General features: G+C 43.6%; 1 protein-coding gene across 1 annotated transcript in view; it reads left to right on the top strand.

Moving 5' to 3' along the window:
- The first annotated feature begins 251 nt into the window (after positions 1-251).
- Positions 252-22,783, top strand: part of LOC121545449 (collagen alpha-1(II) chain) — a 31,242-nt gene continuing 8,710 nt past the window's right edge. The window contains exons 1-42 of the mRNA XM_041855985.2: positions 252-562; positions 6,692-6,711; positions 6,979-7,011; positions 7,945-7,977; positions 8,193-8,246; positions 8,821-8,922; positions 9,403-9,480; positions 10,131-10,175; positions 10,507-10,560; positions 12,892-12,945; positions 13,715-13,768; positions 14,014-14,067; positions 14,262-14,315; positions 14,451-14,495; positions 14,613-14,666; positions 15,235-15,279; positions 15,638-15,691; positions 16,081-16,179; positions 16,299-16,343; positions 16,491-16,589; positions 16,775-16,828; positions 16,951-17,058; positions 17,197-17,250; positions 17,557-17,655; positions 17,807-17,860; positions 18,078-18,176; positions 18,375-18,428; positions 18,627-18,680; positions 18,986-19,039; positions 19,158-19,211; positions 19,445-19,489; positions 19,646-19,744; positions 19,924-20,031; positions 20,157-20,210; positions 20,361-20,414; positions 20,527-20,580; positions 21,072-21,125; positions 21,232-21,339; positions 21,536-21,589; positions 21,696-21,749; positions 21,868-22,029; positions 22,279-22,386. Of these exons, the coding sequence (XP_041711919.1) occupies positions 469-562; positions 6,692-6,711; positions 6,979-7,011; positions 7,945-7,977; positions 8,193-8,246; positions 8,821-8,922; positions 9,403-9,480; positions 10,131-10,175; positions 10,507-10,560; positions 12,892-12,945; positions 13,715-13,768; positions 14,014-14,067; positions 14,262-14,315; positions 14,451-14,495; positions 14,613-14,666; positions 15,235-15,279; positions 15,638-15,691; positions 16,081-16,179; positions 16,299-16,343; positions 16,491-16,589; positions 16,775-16,828; positions 16,951-17,058; positions 17,197-17,250; positions 17,557-17,655; positions 17,807-17,860; positions 18,078-18,176; positions 18,375-18,428; positions 18,627-18,680; positions 18,986-19,039; positions 19,158-19,211; positions 19,445-19,489; positions 19,646-19,744; positions 19,924-20,031; positions 20,157-20,210; positions 20,361-20,414; positions 20,527-20,580; positions 21,072-21,125; positions 21,232-21,339; positions 21,536-21,589; positions 21,696-21,749; positions 21,868-22,029; positions 22,279-22,386 (2,808 nt within the window). The 5' untranslated portion in view covers positions 252-468. The remainder of the gene's footprint in view (positions 563-6,691; positions 6,712-6,978; positions 7,012-7,944; positions 7,978-8,192; positions 8,247-8,820; positions 8,923-9,402; positions 9,481-10,130; positions 10,176-10,506; positions 10,561-12,891; positions 12,946-13,714; positions 13,769-14,013; positions 14,068-14,261; positions 14,316-14,450; positions 14,496-14,612; positions 14,667-15,234; positions 15,280-15,637; positions 15,692-16,080; positions 16,180-16,298; positions 16,344-16,490; positions 16,590-16,774; positions 16,829-16,950; positions 17,059-17,196; positions 17,251-17,556; positions 17,656-17,806; positions 17,861-18,077; positions 18,177-18,374; positions 18,429-18,626; positions 18,681-18,985; positions 19,040-19,157; positions 19,212-19,444; positions 19,490-19,645; positions 19,745-19,923; positions 20,032-20,156; positions 20,211-20,360; positions 20,415-20,526; positions 20,581-21,071; positions 21,126-21,231; positions 21,340-21,535; positions 21,590-21,695; positions 21,750-21,867; positions 22,030-22,278; positions 22,387-22,783) is intronic.

Here is a 22,783-nt window from a genome sequence, read left to right on the forward strand (position 1 = left end):
TCGATATGAGTTTGGCAGGTGAGTGGCCATACACTCCATGCTATTGTAATGGGGTGTTGGGAGAGAACCAAAAAGTGTGACTTACAGGTAGCCTACCTCATCTCCACATGTCACAGGAGGAATGGGAGAGAGAGGTCCCTGGGAGAATAGAAGCTGATAGAGTGGAGGGGAGGGAGATGTGGGTTGAGTTTCAGCTCCACTGGGGGTCGGGGGGAGGACTGGTATTTTGGAATATACGAAGATTCGTAGAAGGCACAGTGGACATAAAACTGCGGTTCTTGCTCTGACGCGGTGGGTGTAAAGTGCCGTCTGGGGCCCCGCGTTGGATTCCACTTCGATTTTGGAAGGTTGACTGCATGGTTCCCTTGTAGTCTCTGGGAACACACAATTACACACCACTGAGAGAGCTGCGTCTGCTCTGTCCCATCTTTTTTCTCACCCAAGGTCCTGCATGTCTAATATTTAGACATGTTCAGCTTTGTGGATTCACGGACTGTTCTGCTACTCGTAGCATCCCAAGTTGTTTTACTATCCATTGTCAGATGTCAGGAAGAGGATGACCGTAAGTTGCATCTTTCTGTTGAATCTTCTTTTGCAAAAGTTTGGATTCTTCTGATGATCGCATTTTATCAACTCATCTTTTTCTTTTTGTACGTCTGTGGCACTACCTTGGCATTTCAACTTTACAGTTTCTGCACAATTCTCGCCTGCAAAATGAATAGGCAGAGTGTTGAATGTAAAACTGCTGCAAACAAGATATGATATACAAGATATATCAACATTGACATTGATGGAGGGGCACAAACTCAGAAAAGTATCTGTCTGTCATTGGTGGAATTGTACAATTATGAATTACAATTCTTGCAGATACAATTCAGAGATTAAATATGATTTATCTGGACTGTTATACAGTCCATGATATCAAATTAAGAAATTACTATTTAAATAATGGTATTGAATTGAACAGTATATCCTAATACTGGTTTGATTTTGACATAGTTAATAACAATATTTTAATTACATTGTAAGTGTCTGCAGATATACAGGGCCTATGCATTGAAAGAGTTGACATTCCTTTTGGGAGGATAGGTGAGGCTATCAAGGCACATCTGTGCGGGATGGAGGACTAGGTGAACAAGTGTCAGTTTGTTTCACTACTGGATATTCACTGTGGAACCCGTCGCTGCACAAGCGCTCTCTCTAGTTGTGGTGCCAGTATTTAACAGCACAAATCTATTTACATCAGACAGACACAGTGGCTCTCTTGAGATGCTTTGGCAGTTCCAGAGATTTTTATGCAATTTAGATAACTTTTACTGTTGTCCAGAGTGGCATTTACCCTCCTGAGAAAACAACATGATCAGTTCTGATTTCAAATGAATAGTTATATTGTTTAAGGTGACTATTTGTTAGAATAGAGTGATTGAAATTGCTTGAGTTTCTGGGTGGTGGCTGAAATACAGTAGATGACATAGTTCATAATTTAAAGAGACAGGGTCAGACACAGCTTGACCCCAGACTAGTAGGCTCAAAGGGTAGCAGGAAGTGAAAGGCAGTTGGTCACTTAATGAGAGAGGAGTGGGTGTTTTATGAAGAAACTATGGAACAGGATACTCTCTGTATGTTGCTAGAGAGATGGGCTATACTACATCATGCAATGTGTAATATATAATGTGCTGCTTTACAATCAACATATTCATGGCCCTGTGTTACATAGCCTCTCATTTTTCATCCATTTAGTACTTCAAATAACAGCATGTAGGGGCCACATGCCCAGTGTGCTGGTAGTTTTAAGCATTTAGTAATGAATTAGGGATCGTGTGTCCATATATATATATATCTCACCACAACTCAAAGAAAAGTTGTGGAACAACATGCCACCAACCAACCCCATCTTATGTGGGGAAAGCTTAAATGGACTACTCATGTTATATAGTATAGTTTGGTAGCAGGTACGTGCTAAGAACCACTTTCACACTAATGCAAGAAAAACAAATAGTTGTATTTAGCCTAGCAGGCCAATCCTTAGACCTTTTGCATGAAAGCTCCCCATTCTCAATTCTCCAATGTGTTTGAACTGGTGCTTGACCCAGCTATGAGATCCAGATGGAGAATTTTAGAAGGACCCCCTGTTTACTTAAGGCAGCAGCTTGTCAATTGGGCACAGTCTCCCAATGTGAGGGACTCATGCAGGTCCATTGGTCACCAGAGAGTGCAGCAGGCCTACAGGTTAAATATACTTACTCCACTGCGCGAAATACCTACTACTGGCTTTAAATGGCACTGCTAAATGTACTCTTTGTTGGTTGCATTGAAGCTGCTTCCTGCATATGATTACTGTAATCTGAATGGATGTTTTTGGTGCTTTGGCTTCTTTCTAAATCTAGCAGTTTGGGTGTAGGATAAATAAACCTGGGGGAGGCTTCCTGAGATGTGCTGCTTTATGAAAATAAACCACAGGCTGGTGGTTAGATCTTGTGAGACTGAGGCCCCCAGGTAAAACCAATGTCCCGAATCAGCACCCATCCAGACCAGTGCCTTGAAAGATCCTGTCTGCTCATGCTGCCAATCCATGTTGTAGCATTTTGAGATTAGTCTATTAGTGCTAATACCTGGATATGATGGACATATTGATGCCATACGTTTTTGATTAATTATGCTGATATGCTTCTGTCTTTAATGTGGTTGATAATTAATGATTTTGTGTGATGCTGGACATTGATGTGTGAAAACTGTTGATAGTCCCCCATTGGGGGTGGAGACTCCCTCAAGCGTTGTGTGAAGTCATGTGTGTGAGAGTGTTGTGATGCTGTGCATGTGGTGTGAATGAGGCCTCATGTTAAGCTGATAACTTGTGTCTCTCTCCCTCCTCCTCCCAACTGCCACCACTCACCTCCACCCCCGTCTCTCTGTGACCCCCACCCCTCTCCTCCACCCCATCTTGCCCGCAATGCCCATCCTGCTCGCCCTCTACCTTATCCTGCCAAAAAAAAGACCCATGGCCCCCCTCATGCTCCCTCCTCCTCACCTATCTACTATGATCACTGTTGTGCCCCCCCATCCTACCACCCACACATCCCTGTTTACCCCTTTCTTGACACTTCCCCCATCCACCACTACCCTCCACCCCATCTCTGCCCCATGCCCTCTGTACCACTCCCTGGTGATGGCCACAGAGGGGGCAGGGAGCTGCATCCAGGAAGAACATCGCTATAATGATAAGGATGTGTGGAAGTCAGAGTCCTGTCGTATCTGTGTGTGCGACAGCGGGTCAATGCTGTGTGATGAGATAATCTGCGTGGAGATAAAAGAGTGTGCCAACCCCATCATCCAACCCGGAGAGTGCTGCCCTATCTGCCCTGCTGACACCAGCGCCCCCACTGGTTGGAATTTATTTGGATTCATCAGACCAAAGGACAGATTTCCACCAGTCTAATGTGCATTGCTCATGTTTCTTGGCCCAAGCAAGTCTCTTCTTATTATTGGTGTCCTTTAGTAGTGGTTGCTTTGCAGCAATTCGACCAAGAAGGCCTGATTCACGCAATCTCCTCTGAACAGTTGATGATGAGATGTGTCTGTTACTTGAACTCTGTGAAGCATTTATTTGGGCTGCAATCTGAGATGCAGTTAACACTAATGAATGTATCCTCTGCAGCAGCGGTAACTCTGGGTCTTCCTTTCCTGTGGCAGTCCTCATGAGAGCCAGTTTCATGTAGCTCTGTAGCTCAGCTGGTAGAGCGCGGCGCTTGTAACGCCAAGGTAGTGGGTTCGATCCCCGGGACCACCCATACACAAAAAAAAAATGTATGCACGCATGACTGTAAGTCGCTTTGGATAAAAGCGTCTGCTAAATGGCTTATTATTATCATAGCGCTTGGTGATTTTTGCGACTGCACTTGAAGACAGTTCTTGACATTTTCCGGATTGACTGACCTTCATGTCTTAAAGTGATGATGGACTGTCATTTCTCTTTGCTTATTTGAGCTGTTCTTGCCATAATATGGACTTGGTCTTTTACCAAATAGGGCTATCTTCTGTATAGCACCCCTACCTTGTCACAACACAACTGATTCGCTCAAACACATTAAGAAGGAAAGAAATTCCACGAATTAACTTTTAACAAGGCACACCTGTTAATAGAAACGGATTCCAGGTGACTACCTCATGAAGCTGGTTGAGAGAATGCCAAGAGTGTGCAAAGGGTGGCTACTTTGAAGAATCTCAAATGTGCAGTATCTCACAAAAGTGAGTACACCCCTCACCTTTTTGTAAATATTTGAGTATATCTATAACCCTGAAGAAATGACACTTTGCTACAATGTAAAGTAGTGAGTGTACAGCTTGTATAACAGTGTAAATGTGCTGTCCCCTCAAAATAACTCAACACACAGCCATTAATGTCTAAACCGCTGGCAACAAAAGTGAGTACACCCCTAAGTGAAAATGTCCAAATTGGGCCCAATTAGCAATTTTTCCTCCCCGGTGTCATGTGACTCGTTAGTGTTACAAGGTCTCAGGTGTGAATGGGGAGCAGGTGTGTTAAATTTGGTGTCATCGCTCTCACACTCCCTCATACTGGTCACTGGAAGTTCAACATGGCACCTCATGGCAAAGAACTCTCTAAGGATCTGAAAAAAAGAATTGTTGCTCTACATAAAGATGGCCTGGGCTATAAGAAGATTGCCAAGACCCTGAAACTGAGCTGCAGCACGGTGGCCAAGACCATGCAGCGGTTTAACAGGACAGGTTCCACTCAGAACAGGCCTCGCCATGGTCGACCAAAGAAGTTGAGTGCACGTGCTCAGCGTCATATTCAGAGGTTATCTTTGGGAAATAGACGTATGAGTGCTGCCAGCATTGCTGCAGAGGTTGAAGGGGTGGGGGGTCAGCCTGTCAGTGCTCAGACCATACGCCGCACACTGCATCAAATTGGTCTGCATGACTGTCGTCCTAGAAGGAAGCCTCTTCTAAAGATGATGCACAAGAAAGCCCGCAAACAGTTTGCTGAAGACAAGCAGACTAAGGACATGGATTACTGGAACCATGTCCTGTGGTCTGATGAGACCAAGATAAACTTATTTGGTTCAGATGGTGTCAAGTGTGTGTGGCGGCAACCAGGTGAGGAGTACAAAGACAAGTGTGTCTTGCCTACAGTCAAGCATGGTGGTGGGAGTGTCATGGTCTGGGGCTGCATGAGTGCTGCCGGCACTGGGGAGCTACAGTTCATTGAGGGAACCATGAATGCCAACATGTACTGTGACATACTGAAGCAGAGCATGATCCCCTCCCTTCGGAAACTGGGCCACAGGGCAGTATTCCAACATGATAACGACCCCAAACACACCTCCAAGACGACCACTGCCTTGCTAAAGAAGCTGAGGGTAAAGGTTATGGACTGGCCAAGCATGTCTCCAGACCTAAACCCTATTGAGCATCTGTGGGGCATCCTCAAACGGAAGGTGGAGGAGAGCAAGGTCTCTAACATCCACCAGCTCTGTGATGTCATCATGGAGGAGTGGAAGAGGACTCCAGTGGCAACCTGTGAAGCTCTGGTGAACTCCATGCATGGGTTAAAGCAGTGCTGGAAAATGATGGTGGCCACACAAAATATTGACACTTTGGGCCCAATTTGGACATTTTCACTTAGGGGTGTACTCACTTTTGTTGCCAGCGGTTTAGACATTAATGGCTGTGTGTTGTGGTATTTTGAGGGGACAGCAAGCTGTACACTCACTACTTTACATTGTAGCAAAGTGTCATTTCTTCAGTGTTGTCACATGAAAAGATATACTCAAATATTTACAAAAATGTGAGGGGTGTACTCACTTTTGTGAGATACTGTAAATATATTATTTGTTTAACACTTTTTTGGTTACTACATGATTCCATATGTGTCATTTCATAGTTTTGATGTCTTCACTATTATTCTACAATGTAGAAAATAGTCAAAATAAAGAAAAACCCTGGAATGAGTAGGTGTGTCCAAACTTTTGACTGGTACTGTACATGTGAGAGTCATTATTGTACTTCACTTTACCAGACTTGACCCAACCTACTCCCAGGCTCAACACACAATATATAACATTAACAAAGAGAAGAAATGCAAAGATAATATTGAGTGCGAATGTACTTTTACTATTAAGATTCAAAGATTTATTCACTTTGAATGTAGAATAGTCATATTTGCTCATCAAACACCACAACTAAGCCAAAGCTGTTTTCACATTTCAGTCATTGTCTATGTGTTATGTCTTTCTTCTCTGAAACAATAATTTTCATGCATTTTGAAAGATTTAGAAGTCTCTTTAAAAACTAAACTGTAATGACTTTAAGTGCTTGAAGATATTTATCATCAGTCTATCATAATAACCATGTAATGTGCCATTTCATAACAGGATACTTTCCTCCTAAGGCCATTTATGCTTTTAACTTCATAGGCTGTGTCAATGTACTCAGTTGTAGGCTCCAAAATATGCTATAGAGACAAATATTTTTGGTATCCAATACACTCTGAGGATTTGATCCAAACATCTGTCCCACCCCTTGGCTTTGCTTGCTTCTGCACCATCTCCCTCAACATGGAACTACAGCTTACCCTCCAACACACTCTACAGCTATTGGCAGTCTCAAGTTCACCCTTTTTTAATGTTGTTTTCTCTCTCTTCCTCATCCCACCCATCTGCAACATCAGACGTGGCGATTGGTGCTAAGGTGAGACCATGGGCAACGATGATATGATAGCTACTCTGAAAGCTGTTATGGACAAATCACAATACAAGGGTATTTTCTGTTGTTGGATCAGCAATGTGTTATTTTAGACCGTGTTATCAGACTGTATCATATTACGTGATCATCTAAACACTGCATCCACACACTCAAACTAAACAACACTTTAGACGTACATGATTTTAGTATTTGTCTTAATACAGGTACGTTTAAATGATGACCACTGACTTTCTTGTTAATGTACTCTATTAGGGCCAGAAAGGGGAACCCGGCGAGATTGCAGATGTAAGTATGCACCCTCAGCCTTACAGTGTAGTAAAATGATTTAGCTGCTATTCTTGACACAGGGAACCTCTTGATTTTTATTATCTCACGCACTGATTTCTTCTCAGTATTGTTCATGTATACAGTAGCTTATGGGCTGCTGTATACAAGGTCATGCACTATAGCTCATGCTTACTCAGAAAGACATCCGAATATTTTTTTGTCAATCAAATCAAAGTGATAAAGGGATGTTTGGTAAGTGAAGGCACTGAAGGTTTGTTTTAAGTACCCATGCATGCCATTGCCAAGCATTCGCGAACAATGGCATATAACGTTTTTCAAGACTATGTGACTATGTTACAATAGCCTCACTTACAACTCACATACATGCAGTAAAGCTATCCAAGTCAGTTTTAAATCAGTATCTGGGTTGACTCTCCTCAGCATCTTGGATGGACAGTCAACATTCCATTGAGTGTTACAGATTACCAATTTGCCATTGGTTCTTCTTTTTTTTGGGAATCATGTGATTCCAAGAGAGCCAAAGCCTCCAGTTGATAAGTGATTAGCTACCATGCTTTGAACCTGGTGGTTTTAGACAAATATTTTTTTAGGGCCTTTTAAGCTTACATTCCTAGGACATAATGGATCCAAACCAATCATCATACGTCCATTTAGTTACTGGTATGCAAGGATTCTTAGAAAACGAACCCTGACAAGCAGAAGATGTTTTCAGCTAAACTAACTTGTCTGTCAACAGACTTCCTGGTAAAGTCTATTTTGTGTTATTTGGCCATGGCCACAGTGTCCTGGAATGTTCTTTCCCAACATCTTAGCTATTCAAATCAGTGCAACCCCACACTGTATCAAAAACATCAGGCCTTTGACAAGACTACTTTCATCCCAACAAGTATTGATATCTGAACAAGCTATCCTTTCTGTTCCTTTATCCAGGTTGTAGGAGCAAATGGACCAGCAGGCCCTATGGTAAACATACTCTCAAATATGTATTTGCTCATTTGTTTTATGAATTATAATGACGATTGTTTGAATATAATCCATGAAATATTATATGTGTTGTATCTTGCCTTGCAGAATATCTTTGATGAGTTCTGATGTGCATCTTGCCCCAGAACATTATCATTGATGAAGTACTCTGTGTGTTGAGCATATTGCCCATCCTAATATGTTTGTTTGCGCAGGGCCCCCCAGGCGAGCAGGGACCACGTGGAGCAGCCGGAGATAAGGGTGATAAGGTAAGACAGAATCCCTGTAACTTTAAGGGATCCGTCTGTGGTATGGACTGAAATCAGGGCTAACCATTCAACATCTGTAATTGCTGTGAGAGATCACTGCATAGTTTATTATGTATGAGACTTTGAATTTAGCTCCATGATAGTAAGATATATATGCTGCCTTATTTTGGAAAACCTCCCCAAATGGAGAAGATTCCCCTTTATAACGGCTAAAATAATACAATAAGATTCAAACAACATAGTGGCATGCATCCCTAAAGCACCTCAATATGTTCTCTGCAGTTATTCCACCACTGGCCAGGCTAGTAATGCAGCAAATTGAAAGGTTAATTTATGCATTACAGTTGATTGACTGGTTGATTGGTTGATTGGTTGGTTGGTTGATTGAGTGATTTGTTGATTGATTCCGAACAGAATAACATTCAGTAACAGTCTCCTAAGGCAGCCTCAACACCATCAAAGCCATGCAACAATATCGATCACTCACTTTTCCCAATTAAAGGTCATAATACTGAACATGTTTAGGTATTGAACCCATTGTTGATTGTGTTTGTCCCTCTCTCCTTTTCCCTAGGGAAATGTTGGCCCCAGAGGTAGAGATGGCGAGCCTGGCACCCCCGGGAACCCCGGACCCCCTGGCCCACCCGGACCTAACGGACCCCCAGGCCTTGGCGGGGTAAGTGGCATAAGACAGAGGAGAGGACAGTAGATCAGATGAGAGAGGACGTCACAGCCACAAATCTCTGTGCCTATGTCTTTGTCTGTGTGGTGCAGAGAAGCACTCTGCACTCCCTGTTGACAGACTGTAGCAGTAGAGTATCGGGAAAATTCTGCGTGTGTGTGTGTGTATGTGTGTGGGTGAAAGAGACTAAGCTCTATTTGTTAGTAGAATAAGGATAGAGAAAGAAAGATGGATGGATGACACATTACTAAGCTACTGTACCACAGTAAATCTCACCAATATTATCCCTCCTGGCAACTACTAAGTAAATCTGCCACCATATTTTTTGTTGCGCCAGAGAAGTGGTGAGGTCAAATATCATGTATGGCAAAAATACAGCCTGTGAAAGCTTTGGTAGATACCAGGGGGCAGTGAATCTACTGTAGACACTCAATTCAGTAACAATGTCTCTTTACCTTTGTTGTGTTTCTGCAGAACTTTGCTGCTCAGATGGCTGGTGGATTCGATGAGAAAGCTGGAGGCGCACAGATGGGAGTGATGCAAGGACCTATGGTAAGGGGACAGGAGACGTTACTCTACATGAATTTAACAGAATCCAGAGGGATTAAAAATACTTTAAAATTCATGAATGAAACACGTAAAATAATAGTGTTAAGCTAAAGAGATAGGTAGGCATATGATGAATGTAGGGTGGTAGTAGCATGCTGTATTACAGACTTGAAGACCGTATTGAAGCCAGACTGCCACCTTGTGGTAAAATTGAACTACTGTATGGAACATACTGTAGTATAGAGTGTGCTGTCCTATTGGTATAGAATATTCTATAGTGACAGCCAGTAATGAATATACAGAAATGATCATGAAGTATATCTTATTTATATTATCTATGGACTATGAATTTACGTATCTATGGATACGTACTGCAGCATTTGGAAGCATATGGCACCCCCCATCCCCCATAAGAGTCAACCTACAGTATATTATGCCATCCATCGACCCATTGACATATACTGTATAACCATAGCCTAAGAACTAACTAATTGTGCAACATCATAAGACACATACACCATGCTATTCGAATACAATGGCTTGCCTGACAATTCAAAGGGTTTTGTCATAAGACATGACTAATTAGCAAATATCCCAATAGTCTTTGAGCTATAAATTGTTATAAATATTATGTATTTCCTCTCCCTCTGTAGGGCCCTATGGGTCCCCGTGGTCCACCAGGCCCTTCTGGAGCCCCTGTAAGTATACACACCATCATTACTGTGGGCTGGACACCTCTCTAAGCCCTAGTAATAACCATAACAGAAGGAGAATGTTGTTTAATTGCTACAGTAAATTAATAGCTAATAGCTACAGACATTGTGTTAGATGTCTATGTACATACGACTCAGTGCTGTAGAATATTGCTTGACCCTTTAGAATTCTGTATTGAATGGTTAAGACATTATTTTATGGACTATCTGTATTCTAATATGCGGTATTGATCCCTATTGTGGACACCCTAAGCTAATAGCAATATGCAGACTATCAGGATGTCTTTGACTAAATGTTCCTTCTAATCAATTCCAGGGCCCACAAGGTTTCCAAGGTAACCCCGGAGAGACTGGAGAGCCAGGCCCAGCTGTGAGTATCCAAAACTATCCCAGGGTGCACCACAAATCTCTGTGTCACGATGCCAATATAGAAATAGAATGCGTAGATCTTGGCAGCAGCACCACCACATTCTAGTATTAGCTATCTAGGGAGCCATTTTCTATTTTACGCTATATGATTGCATACTTACCACATGAAACAGAGAAATGAGGGTTTATAGTGAAAGTGTCTAATAAACCCACTCAGATGGGCAATATAATGAATCAATTCTCACCCTCAGCACTGATAGTTGTTTTATGCATGTAGTTTCTATAAATGGCCCTTATCCGACCCAGTTTGACCTACAGTGGGGAAAAAAAGCATTTAGTCAGCCACCAATTGTGCAAGTTCTCCCACTTAAAAAGATGAGAGAGGCCTGTAATTTTCATCATAGGTACATGTCAACTATGACAGACAAATTGAGAAAAAAAATTCCAGAAAATCACATTGTAGGATTTTTAATGAATTTATTTGCAAATGATGGTGGAAAATAAGTATTTGGTCACCTACAAACAAGCAAGATTTCTGGCTCTCACAGACCTGTAACTTCTTTTTAAGAGGCTTCTCTGTCCTCCAATCGTTACCTGTATTAATGGCACCTGTTTGAACTTGTTATCAGTATAAAAGACACCTGTCCACAACCTCAAACAGTCACACTCCAAACTCCACTATGGCCAAGACGAAAGAGCTGTCAAAGGACACCAGAAACTAAATTGTAGACCTGCACCAGGCTGGGAAGACTGAATCTGCAATAGGTAAGCAGCTTGGTTTGAAGAAATCAACTGTGGGAGCAATTATTAGGAAATGGAAGACATACAAGACCACTGATAATCTCCCTCGATCTGGGGCTCCACGCAAGATCTCACCCCGTGGGGTCAAAATGATCACAAGAACGGTGAGCAAAAATCCCAGAACCACACGGGGGACCTAGTGAATGACCTGCAGAGAGCTGGGACCAAAGTAACAAAGCCTACCATCAGTAACACACTACGCCGCCAGGGACTCAAATCATGCAGTGCCAGACGTGTTCCCCTGCTTAAGCCAGTACATGTCCAGGCCCGTCTGAAGTTTGCTAGAGTGCATTTGGATGATCCAAAAGAGGATTGGGAGAATGTCATATGGTCAGATGAAACCAAAATATAACTTTTTGGTAAAAACCCAACTCGTCGTGTTTGGAGGGCAAAGAATGCTGAGTTGCATCCAAAGAACACCATACCTACTGTGAAGCATGGGGGTGGAAACATCATGCTTTGGGACTGTTTTTCTGCAAAGGGACCATGACGACTGATCCGTGTAAAGGAAAGAATGAATGGGGCCATGTATCGTGAGATTTTGAGTGAAAACCTCCTTCCAACAGCAAGGGCATTGAAGATGAAATGTGGCTGGGTCTTTCAGCATGACAATGATCCCAAACACACCGCCCAGGCAACGAAGGAGTGGCTTTGTAAGAAGCATTTCAAGGTCCTGGAGTGGCCTAGCCAGTCTCCAGATCTCAACCCCATAGAAAATCATTGGAGGGAGTTGAAAGTCCGTGTTGCCCAGCGACAGCCCCAAAACATCACTGCTCTAGAGGAGATCTGCATGGAGGAATGGGCCATAATACCAGCAACAGTGTGTGAAAACCTTGTGAAGACTTACAGAAAACGTTTGACCTGTGTCATTGCCAACAAAGGGTATATAACAAAGTATTGAGAAACTTTCGTTATTGACCAAATACTTATTTTCCACCATAATTTGCAAATAAATTCATAAAAAATCCTACAATGTGATTTTCTGGATTTTTTTCCCTCATTTTGTCTGTCATAGTTGACGTGTACCTATGATGAAAATTACAGGCCTCTCTCATCTTTTTAAGTGGGAGAACTTGCAGAATTGGTGGCTGACTAAATACTTTTTTTCCCCACTGTATAATCCCTGACCTGTAGAAGTGGATGGAATGTCTGCCCATGTGAGGATCACATGGACCTCCATCCCCAACAGAGCTCAAGTGAAAATCACCAACATCATTACCCTTCATTAAAATCAAACCACCAGCAACAAGAAAATGCCACCGTCCTGTACATGCTGTGAATGTCAGAAATAGACAGGGTTCCCTTTTTAACATAACTGCCTGCTACATAACAGTTTCATTAGAGTTGGCATTAAGACTTCGAAGTCAAGGTTGAAGGCACTTAAGTTATGATGTAAATGTGGAATGGCATTGTTTCATTTTAGTTAACTATAGGAAGGTAGCTTCTTACAGTAGTTTGTTCTTAGTCACAACAATTAAGCCTACAACCTCCAGCCTAAACAATAACAACCACCTCTCTCTCCTTATACTAGGGCCCACTGGGACCCCACGGACCCCCTGGACCTTCTGGCAAACCAGGAAGTGATGTAAGTATTGTCATCTACATCAACAAAACCAGAACCATGCCAGGCTTAAACCAGATCCATGGCTCAGGTCTGAGTTCTGTTGTCAAAGCCATGCTCAAGTAGAGCACAAGCACAGACCATGTTATTTTCACTCTGAGGACAACGAGGACAAAAAGCTTCACTATCAGATGTAGAGCTCTAAATATGCTGTGTTACTTCAACTTCCTCATATGTACATAGAGCACATTATCCTTTGGAAAACAAAGCTCTTACCACCTGCCCAAACTATCATAAACGTATTGACTTGCCATACTCCAGTAGCCTGAGTGACAGTCTGTTTCTGCTCTCTTGCCAACTTCTTATGGAATTGTCATGCTTGACAATGAGAATGGAGAAGGCAAAAGGACAAACAGATCTGGGACAGGCCATACTCCAGTGTCCCTTGTTCCATCATGAAGAGTGGACCTTGTTTCTTCCCCACTGTTTAAAACCACAAGCATGATTCTCTTTGACACAGTATCATGAAGCAGTTCACAAAGCACCACACTTGCCTACCATTGTCCCCCATTGAATATCTATAGTGCAAATAATCTTCTGCTCTATGTCCACAATCTGCAGTCCCATATTTACCTCCCCCCACCCCCATCACGTACACCTGTGCATTATCTTCCTCTAGCTGAATGAATCCGCTTGAAATATAAAATGTAAAAAGTTAAATTAGACATTTATTATTCAGTTGATAAACTCCTGATAATCATAATCAATCATTTCTCCCTCTCTTTATTTCTAGGGTGAGGCTGGCAAACCTGGAAAGGATGGTGAGCGTGGACCTGCAGGACCTCAGGTAAACAGAGAGACAGAGGATAGTCCCAAAAAGTATACAAATCCATATCCAAAACATTAGAGCACATTACCATGGATCATCGCTCTCTAGTTTTTTATCATCAATTGCCTTTGTTACATCTTAATATTTACAGATCAATTCAATTAAAAATTGAATATCTTAAGAAAGATAGAAGTTCCTTTAACAGATGAATCCCACACAGAATCCTTTAGTATCCAATTTCCTAATTTATCTCTTTATTTCAGGGAGCTCGTGGATTCCCCGGAACTCCTGGTCTTCCTGGAATCAAAGGACACAGAGTGGGTGTTTCATTATGCTTCATTTATAATCACTACTCCATCAGAAATGATATTATGATGTTACACGTCCAACATGATTAGCAAGATAATATATTAGCTAATTAGTGTTAATTAATCAGTCTAATGAGGCTGATGTAGATGATGTGACTCTTTGCTGTGTCTGTCTGTCTGTCTGTCTGTCTGTCTGTGTGTAGGGTCACCCTGGTCTGGATGGAGCTAAGGGAGAGGGCGGTGCTGCTGGAGCCAAGGTAAGACTGCTGCCTAGTCTTCTACTCATCAAATTGTTGAATTTCTATTCCTGTGTCTATTTGTGTCTGACTATCTGACTGACTGTCTGATTAGCAGTCTGATTGGCTGACAGATTGACTGTCTCGTCTCCATAGGGTGAGGGTGGTGCTCCCGGAGAGAACGGCGCACCTGGACCAATGGTAAGAGAGCGTTACACCTGTGCATTACCTGAAGTATGAGTAAAAGCTCTTATTCGCCTACTGTATCTCTTAACGTGACCAAGCTGAGTGTTCATCTCGTGTCTCTGTCTCCTGTAGGGACCACGTGGTCTGCCTGGCGAGAGAGGCCGTCCCGGACCTTCTGGAGCTGCTGTGAGTAACACAGACGTGACTTTAACTCTCTCTGATTTAAATACATTTACATTTTACATTTTAGTCATTTAGCAGACGCTCTTATCCAGAGCGACTTACAGTTAGTGAGTGCATACATTTTTTCATACTGGCCCCCCGTGGGAAACGAACCCACAACCCTGGCATTGCAAGCGCCATGCTCTACCAACTGAGCTACACGGGGCTAAAACACTCTTGAATAATACATGAACTCAACAATCCAGGTAATAATACACCAAATGATCCAAATCCCTGAATGATATGCCTAATAGCTTCGAGCATTTATGTCCCCAATCCCAATCAATCCTAACCAGACCCAGTGACATTCTGTACACTAGCCTACCAGACAATCCCAGCCCAGTGTTTAGGACTTTCTCTTTGGTTAATGTTGACACCTGATGACCTACTCAATATGTGCTGTGTAGCAAATCAATTAATCAAAATTACAATTATGTTTAGGTAAGCGTGCTCAATGGTGTAAATGTGTCCATCGATTATCACCCACAGTACTGTACCATCATAATGTCTCCCATGTCTGCTCTCTCCTCAGGGTGCCCGTGGTAATGATGGCTTGCCTGGCCCTGCTGGTCCTCCCGTACGTATGGCACTCTTCATGTTGCTTCCTCACTGTTTCAAAGACATATAGGTTTTATTATTATTGTACAACAGTGGTTTCCATCCAGGGGTACTCCGGGTAGAGCAAAATTAAGTTGGTGGTACAGTAACCGAAAAAGGTTGGGAACCACTGGTTGTACAAGATACCATCAATGCAATGCAGAAATCAATTATGCACTTCACGTATTACAACACAATCACAATTGTACCCATTTTCAAATACTTTTGAATAGATTTAGAATTGGTTGACTGTTTCTTCCAGTCAATGTTGTATTTTTGTGAAATAATAGCAAAACCAGGATGTAGTACGTTTGTGAACTGACCTCTGATCCCTACAGGGGCCTGTTGGACCTTCTGGAGCACCCGGTTTCCCTGGATCCCCAGGAGCAAAGGTTTGTACTATTTACAATTATGTGTCTATAGTGCATCATGTCAGTCATAACCTGATTGAACCCAATGGAAGCCTATTGATGTGACAAACGGTGTGTCTGTTGATTTCCCAATCATCATGGAGGTCAGACATTTAATTTCACTACAACGCTAGTGAAAGCTCTGATAAGATGATCAATAATGATAAGCTGCAATGAGATGAGATTCTCACAGAGTCACTCTACCTCAAGGACATATTGAACAGTCACTGTATATCTATCGATCACATCTCTGGGAGACAAACTCCAATCACCATACCATTTGACTTCATCACTGAGTACAGTTTGAATAACAGTTACACAGTAAAGCAACAGCAGTCCTAATGGTCATCTGAATCTCTTCCATCCTACAGGGAGAATCTGGCCCCACTGGTGCCCGTGGAGCTGAGGGCGCACAGGGACCCCGCGGAGAGGCTGGCACACCCGGATCTCCTGGACCCGCTGGCGCCTCTGTACGTAACATCCAGGCCATCTGTGATAGAGTCTGAAGTGGATAATCTCATACTGATGATCTCTCATCATTTAACTGATGCATTGTTTTCATCTCGTAACCTTGTCTCTGTTCCTTTAGGGCAACCCTGGTACTGATGGTATCCCCGGAGCTAAAGGATCTGCTGTAAGCATATTCTTACACTATATGGGTTTAGAATGTACTCTCTACACGCTTTATATACTCAGCATGAAATAAACACTGCTCTTAGTTCATTATCAGTCTACTACTCAGTCAGTAATACTCAATTACTTTCTCTCTCTCTTTCTGTAGGGCGCTTCTGGAATTGCTGGTGCACCTGGTTTCCCAGGACCCCGTGGCCCCCCCGGACCTCAGGGAGCAACAGGACCTCTTGGGCCCAAGGGACAGTCTGTAAGTTCCCTATATTCACTCCAAAACCTGGACACACCAATTATATGTTGGTGGTGCTGTAGGTTGGTTTACATTGGTTACTCTTGGAGGGTGTATGGGGAGGTGGGGTCATGACAGATAATGTGCTGTGGATCACATTGCTCCTATTTCAGCTGTTTTTGACTTTGCCCCTGTTTATGTTGTAGGGAGACCCCGGTATTCCTGGCTTCAAAGGAGAGGCTGGTCCCAAGGGAGAGCTTGTGAGTTCTGTTTTGATGGAACATATATCATTCATATCAAATCTGCACTTTTTCATTCTACTGAGATGGACCTGGAAGTATGTTTGGAATTAATCTGGTATCTTCTTGGTCACCCCCTGTAGGGCCCTGCTGGTCCCCAAGGTGCCCCTGGCCCTGCTGGAGAGGAGGGCAAGAGAGGAGCAAGAGGAGAGCCCGGTGCTGCTGGACCACTTGGACCTCCTGGCGAGAGAGTAAGGATCTGAACCATCACAGATCTCACCACAGATTTTGTTTTGTTTTTGTTCTTAGTCATTGGGTCATATCAGTTCTTCCCATATCCTATTCCTCATCTTGGAAATCTTCTCTCTTCTCTCTGTCCTTGTTTCTAGGGAGCTCCCGGTAACCGTGGTTTCCCAGGTCAGGATGGTCTTGCTGGTTCTAAGGTAGGTCTTACAATGCTGATTTGACACTTTTACAGTTCTCAATGCCACGTCTCACCTGATATGCAGGAATGGACTGGAGTAGTTGCAAAATCACAATAACAACAAATTCTAATTAATGAGTCCCTAACTGTAAGATGTTGTTGTAGACTGCTGAGTAGTTTCAAAACAACCAAACCTGTTATATTGTACTACTGTTATCCTGTTGTAGCAGCTATGATTAATACAATAGCCAGTCAGTTTATAAACCATGTAGTTTAAGCTTGAGTGATAAATGCATATAATACTAATACCTCTCTTCCTCCCCAGGGAGCCCCTGGTGACCGTGGTGTTCCCGGCGTGGGTGGGCCTAAGGGAGGCACTGGTGACCCTGGCCGCACAGGAGAGCCTGGTCTTCCTGGAGCCAGAGTGAGTAGTAGTACCCCTGGTCCCCACCACCGCCATCATCACAATCAGCCAGAACAGTCATACACAAGAGCTGTGGCTCATCATGGCTTTAAATTGGTGTCCGTCTTCATGTATTAGGTTGACACTCTCTCATTATGTGTGATGCTCACAGGGTCTCACTGGTCGCCCTGGAGATGCTGGTCCTCAAGGCAAAGTTGGTCCTGGTGTAAGTATGCATCTTTTACCGTCTAGACCACATACTGTATTCCACTCAAACCTTTTGCCATACAATTAACCAAGATTTGGTGCAGTAATACAGAGTTTTCCTTTCTAAACCCATGAGATGTACAAGATATCACTGGAGATCTTGTACATGTAATACCATGTACGAGATCTCGAGTGATGTTGACATGCTCCTCTCTCCTCGGTATGTGGTACTGTAGGGTGCTGCTGGTGAGGACGGTCGCCCCGGCCCACCTGGTCCTCAGGGAGCACGTGGCCAGCCTGGTGTGATGGGATTCCCCGGACCAAAGGGAGCCAATGTAAGTGTCACAGGGGTTTCCAATAAAGTTTTGATACCCAGAGGGAAGAAATTGCCTGTAGATCTGCCTCCAGCACCAGATACAGACAGTATCTGACAGTACAGGCACAGAACTATGTAAACGTCCCCTTTAAGTCCCCTTGCACTTGATGTCCATGCTTCTTCTCTGTGACTGACCAGTGTTTTTTTCCTTCGACAGGGTGAGCCTGGCAAGGCAGGAGAGAAGGGTCTTGTGGGTCGTCAAGGTCTGATAGTAAGTAGATTAACGTTTTAGATTATCTTCCTGTAACCCTTGGTCTTAGCAAAGTTGAGTTCATATCTGTGCAATTTTGGTGTGTAACCCCCACAAAGTTTGAAGAAATAAAACAGTGGAGGACCGGACATCAATCCATGTCTTTCCTTTGCAGTGGTGGTTCATGAAGAACTGATAAATGTTTCTCTCTCTGAAAAGGGTCTGGCTGGTAAAGATGGTGAGACTGGTGCTGCTGGACCTCTCGGCCCTCCTGTAAGTGTTCAACCTCTGACAGACATATTGTAAAATACAACACAGCAATATGAACTCTTTTAGACAGTTCTTAAGGAGACATCTATTTTAGACATGACAACTGCACCCCATAGTAATATAATCAATTTCTTTGGTGCACCCATAACAACATAAGTGTAGCCATAGTATCTGTAATAGCTAGCATCTCTCTTTGAGCACGAGAATGCAATGGCATTCCCAAACTTACACACAGCTCCACAAGGTGCTAATGCTGTGTGAATCACCTGATCACCAGTTTTGATCACCTGAGTTTGCTTCCATCCCAGGGACCTGCTGGAGAGAGAGGAGAGCAAGGAGCTGCTGGACCTTCAGGCTTCCAGGTGAGTTCACCTTACTTTTCTGGATCGGCTAGAACATAAATGATTATATTCGGAATAACTTGATGTCAATTTTTTATGATGTCATAGGAATCACTGATTGTCTTGTGTTGTTGTGCAGGGTCTGCCCGGACCTGCTGGCCCCCCAGGAGAGGGAGGCAAGCCTGGTGATGCGGTGAGTGTCCACACTGCCACAGCAACACACCAGGCCTGTCCAGGTCCCTGATTGATTGAACACATTAGGAACATCTAACCATGTTACTCACATCACATTTGTTATCAAACACCTCAGCACTTTATCCTGATCAAGTTATACTAGCAAACACAAGCACCTGCTGTATTCTAAATGTATTATTTATCTACTGTAAAAGTACGCAGCTACAATGTCTCTCTCCTCTCTCTCTGCAGGGTGTTCCTGGAGAGGCTGGTGCTGCTGGTGCTACTGGACCTAGAGTGAGTTTTCATTTTTACAATAAGTCTGATTTAGATGTTTTTCTCTCTTACTGTCATAATCATCTACTTAGCCACCGCCATCTACTTGTCAAACCTTTAAGTCTGTAGTCCTTCCTGTTTCTGCCTCTCACCTCCTGTCTCTCTGCTCCCTTATAGGGTGAGCGTGGCTTCCCTGGTGAGAGGGGCGGTGCTGGACCCCAGGGTCTGCAGGGACCTCGTGGACTTCCTGGAACTCCCGGAAGTGATGGACCGAAGGTTAGGAGCCACTCCTTTCAGCCAACCTTGTCTTCAATAAGAGTTTCCGCTGTTATTGGGCACTTGGAGAACTTCTGAATCCCTATAGTCTGGCAATCACAATGCCACTACTGAAGAGAGAAACATCAGAAACAGTGTGATCAGCCATCTTCTAAATCCATGTTCCTCCTCTCTGACAGGGAGCAATTGGGCCAGCTGGTGGTGCTGGAGCTCAGGGACCCCCAGGTCTGCAGGGTATGCCAGGAGAGAGGGGAGCTGGTGGAATCTCTGGAGCCAAGGGTGACAGAGTGAGTAACAACCCTAAAGAAGATACTCTAATCATAGTCGTTGAAAACTAGACGGTGGATTGCAAGGTTATATCATGGTGTCTGCTAGATACATACTAAGATGTCATGGTTTTCTGTGTCTACAGGGTGACAACGGAGAGAAAGGACCTGAGGGCGCTCCTGGAAAGGACGGTTCTAGAGTGAGTACTCAGCAGAAGCAGGGAATATAGCCACACTCTCCTGTGGCAACTCTGTCAGCATATCAAAATACAATGATCCAATGACCCCATGTGAGGTCGATAATAACCCCATCTCTCTCCTCTCCATCTTTCTTCTCTCCTCCCTCTCAGGGTTTGACTGGTCCCATTGGTCCTCCTGGCCCTGCTGGTCCCAACGGCATAAAGGTGAGAATTACCATAGGAATGACGAAATACACCTGTTATAATGTTTGTAATGTAGTAAATGTACAGTATGTGTACAGTATGGGTTTGTCACTCCTCTCTCCTTCCCTCTCAGGGTGAGGGTGGACCTTCTGGCCCAACTGGTGCTGCTGGTGCCCGTGGTGCTCCTGTAAGTTGGATCTCTCCGCCTCCAGTTTCATATAGTCCGTTTTTAGATTTGTATTAAATCAATCATGTTGTCAACATGCCCAGGTTTGAAATGTACAAAGTGAAACTACCTTAACTACAGTACAGAGAGCAGGAAGAAACTAGAGAACCAGTCCCTACCATGAAACAATGTAGAGCTCTACAGATCCAAATATTTAGTCAAAGTCACCAGACATTATGATTTCAAGATACTGTTCATATTGATTCTAAGAACACTCACTATCCAAGTTTCCCGGCATATACAGTTATGATTAGTAAAGGAATTTCCAAGTACACCATCTTGAATCCCTCAGAATGCATTTCATCCCAAACATTTTTACTTCTTGAGTATAGCCTCCTTCACGTTCAATCACAGCACCTGCAACTTGATGGTCAGGACCACATACATGTACAGTTAGATTGTCTTTCTCTGTGGACCTGTTTTGAGCCCGTCTTTCTTCTCTCTTCCTGTAGGGTGACCGTGGTGAGGGTGGTCCTCCCGGGCCTGCTGGCTTCGCTGGGCCTCCTGTGAGTAGAACCACAGCAAGCACATCAGTTTCAATGTAAACAATAATCGAATCCATATAAAACGTTGGATCTTTATTGACCTGCATTTCCATCCTCCAACCTCCAGGGTGCAGATGGTCAGCCTGGAGCCAAGGGAGAGTTGGGCGAGGCTGGACAGAAGGGAGATGGTGGTGCCCCTGGACCTCAAGGACCCTCTGGGGCACCTGGACCTGTGGTAGGTACCCCTTGAAATTCACTTTGAGATACCAAATACCTGTATGTCCCAGAGACAGATGTCTTATTGCCCAAGACATTACCATTCTATAAGTCTATAAGAAATGGAGAGTATTTGAGAACACAATTGATGCACTTCTTGTTTCTTTGTTCTTGTTTCTTTGTCTAATTGTGTTTCTGGTTGATTTTTATTCCAGGGTCCCACTGGTGTTTCTGGACCTAAAGGAGCTCGGGGTGCCCAGGGGGCTGCTGTAAGTCCACAGTTCCAATGATAAGAGATTATTACCCAATAGTAAGTGACAATATAAAATGCTATGTTCTGTAATTGCTTTTACTGAAATATTGTCTTGTTGGTAGGGTGCTACTGGTTTCCCTGGTGCTGCTGGAAGAGTTGGTTCTCCCGGTCCTAATGTGAGTATCACGTCATCACAAATATCAATAGACAATAGAAAGTCACCTTTTCATTCAGATTACCTGTGTATATCTGTGTGATTGAAATATGCTGCATCTCTCCATTTCCCTCCGTCAGGGTAACCCTGGTGCTGCTGGCCCCGCTGGTCCTGCTGGTAAAGACGGTCCTAAGGGAGTTCGAGGTGACGCTGGCACCCCAGGAAGACAGGGCGACGCTGGGCTGCGTGGAGCTGCTGGAGCCCCTGGCGAGAAGGGAGACGCTGGAGAGGATGGTCCCCCTGTGAGTCTTCCCCCTCCACTCTTATATGATATCTCATGGAGGAAATGCCACCCAGCCTTTTACCCCTTGTAGGCTTAGTAACACCAACTCAGCCACCTTGGTTATCTATCACTTCATTTCAATGTGCCTGACTTTCTAGAGCTGGAGTTGTGAAAATGAGCTAGCGCTGGAGTTGTGAAGTCAATGAGCAAGAGCTGGAGTTGTGAAGTCAATGTATTAAACTGATCTATTGTCTCCTCTATCTCTAAGGGTCCCGATGGTCCTTCAGGTCCCCAGGGTCTGGGTGGGTCACGTGGTATTGTTGGTCTGCCTGGGCAGCGTGGAGAGAGGGGCTTCCCTGGCCTTCCTGGTCCTTCTGTGAGTATCTCACCCCTGATAGTACTACTACACTTGCAGTAGGCTATGAACTTGAAAGCCAGGTCATCGTTACGGAACCATTGCTCTTACTGGTCCAGTTCTATGTTAAGCTCTCTTTATAAGCTATTGATTCAAAATGTTCATGACAATTGGCTTGAGAACCTTTAAATCCAGGTTCATATAACTCCCACTAGTCCTGCACCATTGAGTAGTAACTAAGCAACATATTTACTCTAATATCATATCTGGGATGACTGGAGTGATTGTCTGTGTAATATCATGGAGTCCTGATATCAACATACACTACCAGTCAAAAGTTTGGACACACCTACTCATTCAAGGATTTTTCTTTATTTTTACATTGTAGAATAATAGTGAAGACATCTAAACTATGGAA

Source organism: Coregonus clupeaformis, unplaced genomic scaffold (assembly GCF_020615455.1).
Source record: "Coregonus clupeaformis isolate EN_2021a unplaced genomic scaffold, ASM2061545v1 scaf0012, whole genome shotgun sequence".
Taxonomy (NCBI): domain Eukaryota; kingdom Metazoa; phylum Chordata; class Actinopteri; order Salmoniformes; family Salmonidae; genus Coregonus; species Coregonus clupeaformis.